The following is a 12184-nucleotide window of genomic DNA, read 5'->3' on the forward strand; positions in this document are numbered from 1 at the left end:
TCGATGTCAGGTTCTGATGAAGGGAACTTCTCTTTGCTCAAGTGGTGTCTGTGTGAGAGATGGAGATAAACAATGAGAGATCGATTGAGAAACAATGAGAGATTGAGAGAAACAAAGAGAGGTCGAGAGACAAAGATAATTAGAGCAATAGAAGAGATAATAAGAGATAGACAATGAGGAACCGAGAGAGAGACTAAGAGAAGAAGCGAGAAAGATTAAGAGATAGATGGTGCGAGACAGTGGGAGAGAGAGAGCATTAGGAGAGAACGATAGAGAGAGAAAGAGAGTAACAAGATGAAGATTAGGGGGCAATGTTTGATCAAGTCAATTTTTGAACTAAAAAAATATTCCCTTGAGTCAATATTTATTGACTAAAATCTTTATTTCCCCAGATTTTTTTTGTTCCCCAAAGTCGCGGTCAACTCAAAATAATAATGATTTGAACTTTGCTAGCTTTTACGCCATTATACTTTGGTTCGTCTGGAAAGCTAGATGTGATCGTAGTTTTCAAAAAATGGATAACTCTCCTATGCTGGTTATTAATCAAATTCTGGCATTCCCATCCTTCAAAGTCATTAATATCCGAAAAAGTTCTTCAGCTAAGTAAAGCACATGGAACCCCTCCCCCCCGTCAACCCGTATATAAAAATGGATATTGACGCTTCGTTCAAGAAATCAGCTGTATTATTTATGATTCTCAAGCGTGTTTCATGGATGCAAAAACAGTCACTCACCGGGCTAGAAATGTAGAAGAAAGTGAATGTAAAGCAATATTATGTGGAAGCTTATGGGCGTTGGAAAATAAAAACATCAAATTTCTCCACTTGAAAAGTGACAATCGAAACATCATCTGTGATCTGCGCAACGCCAAAAAGACGATAATATGGCAATCCAAAGCTCACATCTCTAAAATTAGAAACCTCATCCCAAAATTTCTAGGCATTATCTTCTCTTACATTTGTCGGGATAGTAATGCTCATGTAGACACACTTGCAAAACGGGCCCGTTTTCATAACAGTAATAGAACTTGGTCTGTAATACTACCCCTACTTAGTATGGGTTGTAATTATACTCTTATTTAGTTATATATACTTATCTTTTCAACAAAAAAAGAAAAGATTCTGTATGATTGATAATAATTGTTATTTTGTATTTTTGTATAAAAAGATCCATTTAGTATTGTTTTATTCCAATATGCTTAAACATGTGGTTTTTATAAAAACTATATCAACGCACCTTGTTCATAATAATTTCTTTTTAATATATTCACAAGTTTCTTCTCTTAACAAAAAAAAATATTCACAAGTTTCTTGAAATTTCTTTTCTCTCCTTGCTCTAATGGTCAAACCTTGTGTTCAAAGATTCTAAGTTTCAAATATAGGTGTAAATTATTCATTAGGATTTGTTTCTCCACTTTGATTAAGAAATAGGGTTACTTTCCAAATAGCTCCCAACTTTTCGACCGGTTTCCTGCCTAACCCCCTACTTTAGCAAAAATACTCATATGGTCTCCTTTTTAAGATTCCGTTATAACACCATTAACTAGTCATCATTTCTCTCTCATCCATCTCATCACCTCTCTCTCTGCCATCTCATCTTCTCGCCATCTCGTCGTCTTCTCCGGCAAAAGTCGTTGGTCGGCAAATTTTCCGGGCGACGACCTTCAAACTTAAAAGAAAAATTAATATTTTTTCTCCCTCTTCTATCTCTCTCTATAAAAAGTTTTTTTTTCTTTTCTCTCTCTCTAGAATTGTTCTAAAGAGAGAGAGGGTCTGTTGAAGGTCATGTGCGGGGCCTTCAACAGACCTGTTGAAGGTCATGTTCAGGACCTTTTTCGGATCTTTATTGTAATAATACTCTACTCTATTAATCTATAATACTTAGCAACAAAAAAAATGGTTTTAGTGGTTTTGAAGAAAACTATATAAATACTAACTTGTTTATATACCTTTTACCTTTTCTTTTATATTATTTTCACAAGTTTCATGAAGTTCCTTTTTCCTCCTTGCTCTAATAGACAAACCTTGGGTTCAAGATTCAAGTTTCAAATACAAAGGGTAAATTATTCATTAGGATATGTTTCTCCACTTATATTAAGAAAAATAGATTAGGGTGATGATGCTGCTTTTAGACCACAGTTGTTACTTGGGGTAACATTTTTTTTTTTTTTTTTGTTGAAAAGATTACTTGGGGTAACATAATAGTAGTTATTGTTCTCTTGAAGAGAATCAAGCCAAAAATAAAAACCATTTGCATCCTTAGATACACATCAACCCTGACAGACATTTAAAGCAAAATTGAGAGAAGAAAAACAACCATACCTAAATGTGGGAGGCCATGGACAATATATCATGTCACCCTATTTAATATGATGGCACCATACCCAAATGGAGGAGGCCATGGATAATATATCCGGTCACCATATTTAATATGATGGCAGTGGATGCTATATTACCACGTGGTGTGCGGCATTGTCATGTGTCAAATAAAGATTTTCTTTCCTAGTGTCAATATAGAGACATTCTAAATTTGTTTGGTCTCCAATGGAGATCTCTAAAATCTCTTACTTAATACACATGCCACTTTTAAATTGAATATAAAAAAATTAATTGAAAATAAAAGGTTTCTATTAGTTTAAACATTAAAGTGACATATAGAGAGTCTCAAAGAGACACTCTAGTTTTAGAGTTTCTCTCTCTAGACACTCTATAATAAATGTGTCCACATCATAATAAAGTGTCTAACAAAATGTTCCATTGGAGATAAGTTTTTAACAAAAATTCCAAAAAATCATATGTGACACTCTAAGTGTCAGAGATTGATTGGAGATGCTCTTAGTCTAACTCTCTCTTGGCACTTCTCGTGAGTTTCAAAGTATCCACAGAAGGGATTATGCGAGAGCATTTGGACTGGACTTAATTGTTATTGTCCAAGCCCAGCATAAATAAAGCTTAGTCCGAATGCCCTCACACTACCGTCTCAATCTGTGGAGCCCGAAGAGAGACGGAGGCCCACCGCCCACAAGTAAAATGAAGGAGGGCGGGACCCATACCATCTTCTGTCCATTATTATTATTATTCAACAAAAACAGAAATCAGTGCCTCTCATTTGATAATTTTGTGAGGATTTCTTTTTTTTTTGTTGACAAGTGAGGAGGTTGTAAAGGCATCAGTCACAATTGCTTCTCTCTCTCTTTTTTTTTCTTTTTTTTTTTGTTGAAAAGCCATAATTGCTGAAGCCTGAATGTGCCCTATTCACACAAAAACTCCCTTAAAACTTGTCTATCCAAAGGTGCTAATAGCAGTAATGCTGGGTGCTTTTAGGGTTTTCCCACTTTTATTTGTCTTATTTCGATGGACTCCTAAATCAGCAAATCTTGCATGCTTAATTTGACTTTCAACAACAAATAAGAAATGCTTAATTTGACCTTTTTTTTATGAAGAAGCTTAATTTGACTTTTTTTTTTTTGTTGAAGAGCTTAATTTGACTTGATAGACTTCTCTTAGAACTCTCTTTTTGTTGCTTTTCTTTTATATGAAGTCCCTTCTAGTTTCTCTTAGTCATGTTTGGTCTATGTACTTTCAAATGGACCCCTATAAAGAATTCAACTGCAAAATACACCGCAAGATAACTATCATTTAGTCCGTTTCACCGTTTGAAATGTTCATAAGAACTAATCATCATCAAACATCATATGGTCTCAACAATTAACTAATATAGTATAAACCCGTGAAAAAGGTCGACACCACAAGAGCTTCAAAGCATGAAATGAAAGGGCAAATAGAGGGCATGCAGGGTCGTGGCTGAGAATTTGAGAGTCTGCTGCCAAATTTTAGTTAGGGCCTCTTATCCAATCAAACGTAAAAATATGTACTTTAAAAGTAAAAAAACAAACAAGTTCAAAATAATTTGACAGTGGGTATGTAGGAGTTTATAAATTGGAGAAAACTCTTATAAGACTGGGCCTAAAGTCCAACTAAACTACGACCTAAAGCTAACTAAACTACTGACATAAAATCCAACTAAACTACTAGCATAAAGTCCAACTAAACTACTTTATTATAATTTTAATAACTCAAGTTCAATAAACTATGGATTTCACCTCCTTTACGAATCGAACTTGTGACCTCTAAAGTTTTGGAGTATATGCAGTTCCAACTCTGAATAATATTTGGTGGGATCATAATTTAAAACCTCAAAATTTGGGGTATAATAGAAAAATCAGACCTAAATCTGAATAATATTTGAAAAAAAAACTCATTTTTTGAAAATACAATCTTATCTCCGAAATCAAAGTGTTACATAATTTCTGCAAAAATTTGAAAAGAGACTTGTCACATCATTTCTCCAAAATTTTTGTCAATTTTTTTTTTTTTTTGTAAACTTAACATTTCCCTTTCCCCATTCATCATCATAAATATATTTAACTCAGGAGATGTTCAAAGCTGGTCGACCACGAAATATTTAGCAAAGTCTTCAATGCACAAAAATCTTCTTTTTTGGATGGCCTAGTGTCCCGGCCTACTATATATTATCAATATTTCTTTTACCCACAATAATCAAATGCCAGTCTTTCACGAAGTGATGAGACACAAGTATATGAAAAAGGGATATTTAGCGATACCCCCTCATCCCTAATGTCCAATTAGGGATGTCCCCTTTTTTAATTGGATATTAGGAATACCCCTTTTTTGTACTTATAAGTGCAAAACTGCCCTTGTTCTTATTGTTTCTTTTTTTTCTTCGATATCTTATATCTCTTCGATGTTATGTTTATCAACTTATTTTCGTTTTTCATAATTTTTTTCCTCGTATCTATCTTCTTTTAATTTACTAATAAAGTTTATCAAAAATTTAAAAAATTGATAAACAACAGCAATTCGAAATAAAATCGTAAATTCTAAGAAAAAATTTAACTTTCCATTTGTTAGAATGTTATGTCGGTCGTAATGATATGAAACGGAAGAAAATAAAATACAATATGTCGGTCGTTGTGATTTATCAATTTTAAATTTTCGATAAATGTTGTTGGTAAATTATAAAAAGATGGATAAGAGAAAAAAAAAAAAATCATGAGAAACGAAAATAAGTTGATAAACATAACATCGAAGAGGTATAAGATATCAAACAAAAAAAGAAACAATAAGAACAAGGGTAGTTTTGTACTTTTAAGTACAAAAAAAGGGGGCACTCCTAATATCCAATTAAAAAAGGAGGCAATAGGACATTAGGGATGAGGGGGTATCGCTAAATAGCCCGTATGAAAATCCACAGAAAGAATACCTTTGGAAACTGCAAACGGGTTGCCGACAAAAATATAAAATGCATCTCTAAGCATACGTGTTATTTTTGTATATAAAGCTCAATAAATGTGTTCTTTTTTGGTTGAACTATAAATGTGTTTAATTTGAGTGTCTAACTATCAAGTTTCTCTCACCTCCCCAGTGCTCCTTCCATCACCTTCTTTCTTCCATTCTTTTTTTTCTTCCTTATAATTCTAAGATTTCTAAAACTGATCAATCATGGATGATACATACCTGCCTGTCAGAATTGATCATCTGTCTGATAATCATCGAAATGACATCGACAATTTGATGATCAATCATAAAAATGATGATGATGATGAATCAAGTAGTAGTAGAAAGAAGATTGAGTGGTTAAGATCACAGGTTATTGGAGGTGAATTAGAAATTGAAACCCCATTTGGAAACAGAAAATTAATTTACTCAGACCATACTGCTTCTGGAAGATCTCTTCATTACATCGAAAACTACATTATCAAACATGTTCTTCCTTTTTATGGTAATAACACTACTCCTTATTTATTTTATGAATACTTATAAAAGAGAAATGACCTTCTCTGGGCCACTGTGTCGGCCGATTCTCAGGCCGAGTTATGTGGTCAGACAGAGATTACACGGTGGTCGGATGAGATTTAGAGAGACAAATATTAGTGTTTCGAAATCAGTTCGGTCACGTAACTCAGTCAGGATTCCGCAGGAGAACCGGGGGAGGGACGGGGAATTCTACTAGACAAAGTGTTGCTTATAAAACCTTTCATCATCAAATTATATTCATTTTAAGACTATACTATTTTAAGGTGCTGCTGCTAAATGGAAGTATCTTATCAACGTCCATGAATGATAAATGACGGATAGAACTACCAAATCAGAAAAATTGGTAAAGCATATGGTATGCTGACCAATTATTCAAATTCCACTTGTTTAAAAAAAATTTGATGATGCGATATTCATCTTTCATGTTTCATAAATAATATAATGATACCACTTGTTTTAACAAAAACCCCTGTAAAAGGGATATTCATCTTAATTGTTTTTTCTTTTGCTTTGTTGGGGCTGTTTCTGGGTGACCTTAGGGTTTATCATTAAACAATTTTAAAGTTTTTCCTATTCAAAGTTGACTTGTTCACTTAATGTTCATTTACTTTTATTAATTACTTTTGTGAAAGTATAAAATTCTAGATTAAGATGATTTAATATTAAAGTAAGGACTTGTTTATGGGGTTGAATAAAAAAAATTCTTTAATACAAAATTGGCTTCTGCCTTATATAAATCAACTTTGGATTAAATTTGAACAAGAGGCTTGTCCAAGTTGATACCCTTGTAGACACAACTTGCAATATAGTAGTTTAATTCTTTTTTGGCTTCATCAATGTGGGATTATTATCTTAACAATCTCTATCTCATATATTGGATATTGCTTGTTCAGGATATAAAACTTATTTACCTCTACTTGTGAACTAACCACATTTGTCTACCACAATTTCCTCCATTTTTTCTTTCTATAACCATGATCTACACAACATTTCATTGATTATCGATGTTCTTTTTCTTCCTTAGTATGATATAAAATTCCATTAATTATTCAAATAGGGAATACCCACACAAGTGAAAGTTATGTGGGACGAAGAACTACGAAGATGGTACGTGAAGCAGTTGACTACATCAAGAAATCTTTGGGTGGAGGATTAGATGATGCACTCTTGTTTTGTGGTTCCGGAACCACGGCTGCTATCAAGCGTTTACAAGAAGTTATGGGAATTTCAGTTCCATCAACACTGAGAGATAGAATTCTTGATAGTAACCTAATAAACATTGAAGAAAGATGGTTGGTATTTTTGGGTCCATATGAACACCACTCGAACTATCTGTCATGGTATCAGAGCCTAGCCGAGGTAATCCAAATAGGGATGGATGAGGATGGGTTAGTAGACATGAAAGCTCTACAACATCAACTTGAGCTTTATAAGTCTTCTAACCGTCCTATGTTAGGTTCTTTCTCCGCTTGTAGTAATGTCACAGGCGTCTATGTTGATACGCGTTCCATTTCTCGGCTTTTACATGAGTATGGTGCTTTTGCATGCTTTGACTTCGCAACAAGGTGCGTACATATGTCGAACAATGTTTTTACCACCTTAATTTGTACTTTAGATGGTAAAAATTCGAGCTGTAATTCGATTATTAATGTTCAACTTACGACTCTGAGTCAGGACTAATTTTGCATAAGAATAAACTAAATATATTGATCTAGAGTTACAAATGATTATCGTTTGCATTTTTTGAGGTCTTATAGTATTTTCTTATGATGAAGTGGTCCTTACGTGGAGATCGATATGCGATCAGGGAATATAGACGGGTACGATGCTATATTTTTTAGCCCGCATAAGTTTATTGGTGGGCCTGGAACTCCAGGCGTTCTAATGCTGAACAAGGCCTTGTATGAACTGAGATCTTCTCCTCCATCAACCTGTGGTGGAGGAACTGTTTCTTATGTCAATGATTTTGATCCAAAGGTAATATTGTTTCTAACCTAAAGCAGTTTCTATCTTCATTTCAAATGTGTTATGAACCAAGTAATATTGCCTCTCAAACCAACTTATGTCAATAAGATGTGTTATTTATGTTCATAGGGAACCTTGTATTACGATGAGATCGAAGAGAGGGAAGATGCGGGTACCCCACCGATCATTCAAAAGATACGAGCATCATTGGCTTTTTGGGTAAAGGACTACATTGGTTGCAGTCTTATTCAAAAGAAGGAAAAGTTCTTCATACAAAGAGCACTAAAAACACTCCTTCCTAATCAAAACATATGGGTGTTAGGTAATACTAGTGTTGAGAGGCACTCCATATTATCTTTTCTTGTCATCCCTAGGGCTAGTTCTTCTCTTGATTCTGAAAATGACATCAAATATCAACACAAAGATTCTATTGCTACCAAGAGAAGTGGAATTTACATGTTGAATGAAACAGAGAAACCTTTACATGGGTCTTTCGTGTCGAAGCTTCTCAATGATCTTTTTGGTATTCAAGCTCGAGGTGGTTGTTCTTGTTCTGGACCCTATGGTCATCGTTTGCTCAATGTTACCGAACCCCTTTCGCTTTCTTTCCGTTCTGCAATTCAAAAGGTATAAAAAACACTCATGTTTCTTACATGTTTCTCACAAAGAAAGTTTTTTGGGTCTGCCACTGTCCGTCCTCTACAACGATTTCAATATGAATCGATCCTTTTTTAAACCCTCCAGTTCCTTCACGATTGTTGCTACATTTACTTTTACGTGAGACTACGCATAAAATTCTAGGGGTAAAAGTAATTTTTCCTAAAAAAGACGGTTATATTCACGATAACATTTTACTTATACTTTCTTTGGCAGGGTTACCTAGGGGTGAAACCGGGTTGGACGAGAATTAGCTTTCCTTATTACATGTCAAATGAAGAATTTAGTTTCACAATATCAGCTTTGGAATTCCTTGCTTTATACGGTGACCGGTTCCTTCCATTGTATAGCTTCAATTGGAAAACTGGGCAATGGATGTTTAGGAAGAGAATGTTGACGAACAAGGATAAGTTGTCGTCGTCTCACGAGAACGAGCATAAACTTACCGAGCTGATTAGTAACTTGTCCTTAATTAGTACTCAAAACAAGGCAAACGATGAACGTAAAGACAGCGAACTGAAGAAGACTGTTGCTGATAGTAGCAAATTCATTTTGTACTTGGAGACTGCTAAAAACATTGTGGATTTTCTCTCAGACTTCTCTTATCAAAGAAGAATTCCTAGTGACATATCACAAGACTTAGTATACTTCAGAATCTAAGCTAGCCCTTGCAATATAGAGAAGAATAAACCTACTGGAACATAATGAACACAGCCAGCTGCGTAAAACAATCTACGAGAATTCATCCTCGCGGTCATTCATTGAGCAGGCTCATCTTCTTGATCAAGATATGTAGAAAAAAACTTACAAACTTACTGTTCAAGTTCACAAAGTCTTACAATTTTTTATCACATTATAATATTCTTGCAAAATTATCATTTGTATATTTAATAGTTTTTACTTGTGGTTGGCACTACTAAAGACCGATCACACATTTTTTTTGTTGCAACAGATTACACTTGTATATTCGACTTAGAAACTCGAGATTCATGTAGGTAAGATATATATATATATATATATATATATATATATATATATATATATATATATATGTGAGTGTCTACATATTAGCTTGAGATCTATTAGATGAGTAAAGAGATGACTTTATTGGAGAATATTAAGTAGGAGTGAGCTGTGAGCAGTGGTCGATAATCGATGGCCAAAGCGAAATGGTAGTTTGGCTAAATCCTCAGCCAAGTTAACCCGATCAAAAGGCCAACTAACTAGGTCCAATTGAATTATGTTGATATGTCCACCAGAACTTAACTTCCGACTGACAATCTTCGACCCTAATTTTTTTGAATTTCTTCTTCTTCCTCCTCTCATTTGTCTTTGTTCTTCTTCCTTTTTTCTTTTTTCTCTCTTCTTCTTTTTCAAAAAAAATTTCCAATGCAAACCCCAATTTGAATCTCCAAGATGATGTGGCCATAGTGAAACAAGGATATTTCAAAATGACACTCTATTTCTCGAGTGTCGTCTTCAGATTAGTCCAATTGCCTAATACATTATTTATAAATAGAAATCAAATCTTCATTTATCTTCAGAATATCTAAATGTTTTTTTTTACAAAAAATTATCACGTCACATAAGCAAACAACCACAACTTTAGAGATTCACCTTGTAAACACACAAGAATAAGAGGATCTTTATTTGCCAAATAGAAATGAGATTCTCAATGGAGACTTTGACACGTAGGACTACTAGAGTTTTTCTTTTCTTTTGAGTTTTTCATGGGAGATGTTGTAAATCTAAAAATGTCTGAGCGGCACATAAGATTTTTTAAGAGTTTTTCTTTACAAACTTTCTCTAATGCAAAGAAAACTCAATTTGGATTTCTTAGATGATGTCGCAGTAGAGTGTCCTCTTGAGATATCTTTAATTATTAACTCATCATGTTTACAATTAGACCATTAACAGTCAAGTGTTTATATATCTCAAAAATAACTAATATGTCTTACAAAAATTATCATGTCAATTAAGTAAACAAAATTACTTTAGGTATTCCAAGTGGAGACACACAAAAATTAGAAGATTTCTATTTTGTGTGAGAGGAGGGAGAGGACTAAGAGAAGGTACGAAAAAGGAAAAAAGGTACAAGGGGCGTTTGTTGTATAATAAAATATTAAGGGGCTTAACCTTTTTCAAAAGAATCCTTTCTATTCGACCTAACGACTTCGACTTCACTGACCTTGTACACTCGTGCCCCGTTGCGGAAGAAGATCTATGTCACCACTTGAAGGGTTGTTGGGGCTTCTCGAGGGGTTGTAAAAGAATAGCCTTACCCAACTAAAGCAACTCTGTCATCTCAAAGGCAGAATCTCAAGGGAAAGAGATCCTCTTACTCCATACCGATTCATCTGGATGGCGGACTCCCCTGGTAGGCTTATTGATTAGGGAGCTGCTTCGGGACTTTACTCCAGTTTCCATCTCTCACAATCCATGCCTGCCACTTTTTTTGGGATGCCATTATTCACTGGGCGGTGCTCTAAAGCTCTTTGGGAGCTGGTGTTGAAGTGTACTAGGAAACGGTTAGCCTGGGTCCATTTGTTCTCATTTGGAGCTATTGATTCGAATCCCCCGACATCGACTTCTCTAGTTTCCCGCTCTCCCACCTACGGGAGACACATAGGTATCCGCCCCCTCCTTATGCGTCCCAATTACGAGTCCCTTCTTTTTTATGCGTTCTTTTGTTCGGCATTCCCCCTTTTTATCAGCAGCTTTCCGATCTGCGACCCTTACAAAAACTCTTCGACTTTTTCTGAATCTGATCTTTCTTTTCTGATTACTCTCCATTCTGCAAAAAAAGAACAATGCTGCTTGATTGAACGAACATTGTGCTGAAATCAGAACATTTTTTAAGGTAAGGAAGAAGATGCTGAAGCTGAAGCTACTCAGTCAGCCGGCCAATGGGTACTTCGAGTTGCGATCAGTCAAGAGTCAATACCGAACAATCCCATCGTTGTTCGTTTGGAAATTTCCTGAAAAGCTAATCATAAGTTCTTCTCTCCATCGGAACAATAGGGTCCTTATGCTCATTACTAAACTTGTTGAAGAGATCCGATATGATGATTGGTTTAGGTAGGGCGGCCGATCGTTCCTATTGGGTCGTGCGTGGCAGCTGGTATAGATGAATAAAGGCGGACCGCTTGAACGTGACCTATTACCTATTCTCTTAATTGAATAGATGAGTAAGGCTTAGAACTGATAGCAATTGAATCAACTGTTGATGCAATAGAAGTAGAAGGTCTTTCTGCCCCTGTTATATATTTAGAGTGTCGCTACTTCTGCTTATGCTCCTCCCTTTGCTGCTGCTATGGGCCTTTACTTTTTTTTAGGGCTAGTTTGTGTTAAGCGAACTGTGAGACCAAAAAGACATGCACCATCTTTTTTTGCCACCAGCCAAGTGAGATGCCCAAGAGATAAGGAACGTGAGGAAGAGAAGAATCAACGAGGAATTCCAGAGCAAACGGAAAGGAATAACATGCTGACTCCTTTCCCTGGGTTCTAATGCTTTCTCTAGCTTCTAACTAGGATCCACAACCTTTTTACCATCTCAGTGACTCATTGACTACGAAAATGATTACCTCTTCACCCTCTTGCTTGCTTACACTATATCCATCTACGGTGCTTACTTTCTTTGCCTTCGAGGAAGCGCTTTGCTGCCTATTAATCCCCCCTTCCTTACAGCTACGCACCTTATTCAACTTTCCAGCAGCTCGGCAAGA

At 35.4% G+C, this 12184-nt stretch overlaps 1 protein-coding gene across 1 annotated transcript; it reads left to right on the plus strand.

Annotated features, from left to right (window-relative positions):
* The first annotated feature begins 5383 nt into the window (after window positions 1–5383).
* LOC147539521 (uncharacterized) lies at window positions 5384–9358 on the plus strand. The gene is made up of 5 exons (XM_086639601.1): window positions 5384–5802; window positions 6895–7402; window positions 7613–7814; window positions 7932–8429; window positions 8676–9358. The coding sequence occupies exons 1-5, from the start codon at window positions 5523–5525 to the stop codon at window positions 9117–9119; spliced, it is 1932 nt and encodes a 643-aa protein (XP_086495727.1). The 5' UTR covers window positions 5384–5522; the 3' UTR covers window positions 9120–9358.
* Window positions 9359–12184: the final 2826 nt, after the last annotated feature.

The sequence above is a fragment of the Eschscholzia californica genome, unplaced genomic scaffold (genome assembly GCF_041429995.1).
Source record: "Eschscholzia californica isolate CP2 unplaced genomic scaffold, dmEscCali1.0.p SCAF_5, whole genome shotgun sequence".
NCBI lineage: Eukaryota > Viridiplantae > Streptophyta > Magnoliopsida > Ranunculales > Papaveraceae > Eschscholzia > Eschscholzia californica.

Bases quoted from the DNA above. Each gene is read 5' to 3' on its own strand.
- LOC147539521 (XM_086639601.1), top strand. From the start codon at position 5,523: ATGGATGATACATACCTGCCTGTCAGAATTGATCATCTGTCTGATAAT. The intron at 7,403-7,612 runs GTGCGTACATAT...CTTATGATGAAG, and splicing joins TGCTTTGACTTCGCAACAAG to TGGTCCTTACGTGGAGATCG. The intron at 7,815-7,931 runs GTAATATTGTTT...TTATGTTCATAG, and splicing joins TCAATGATTTTGATCCAAAG to GGAACCTTGTATTACGATGA.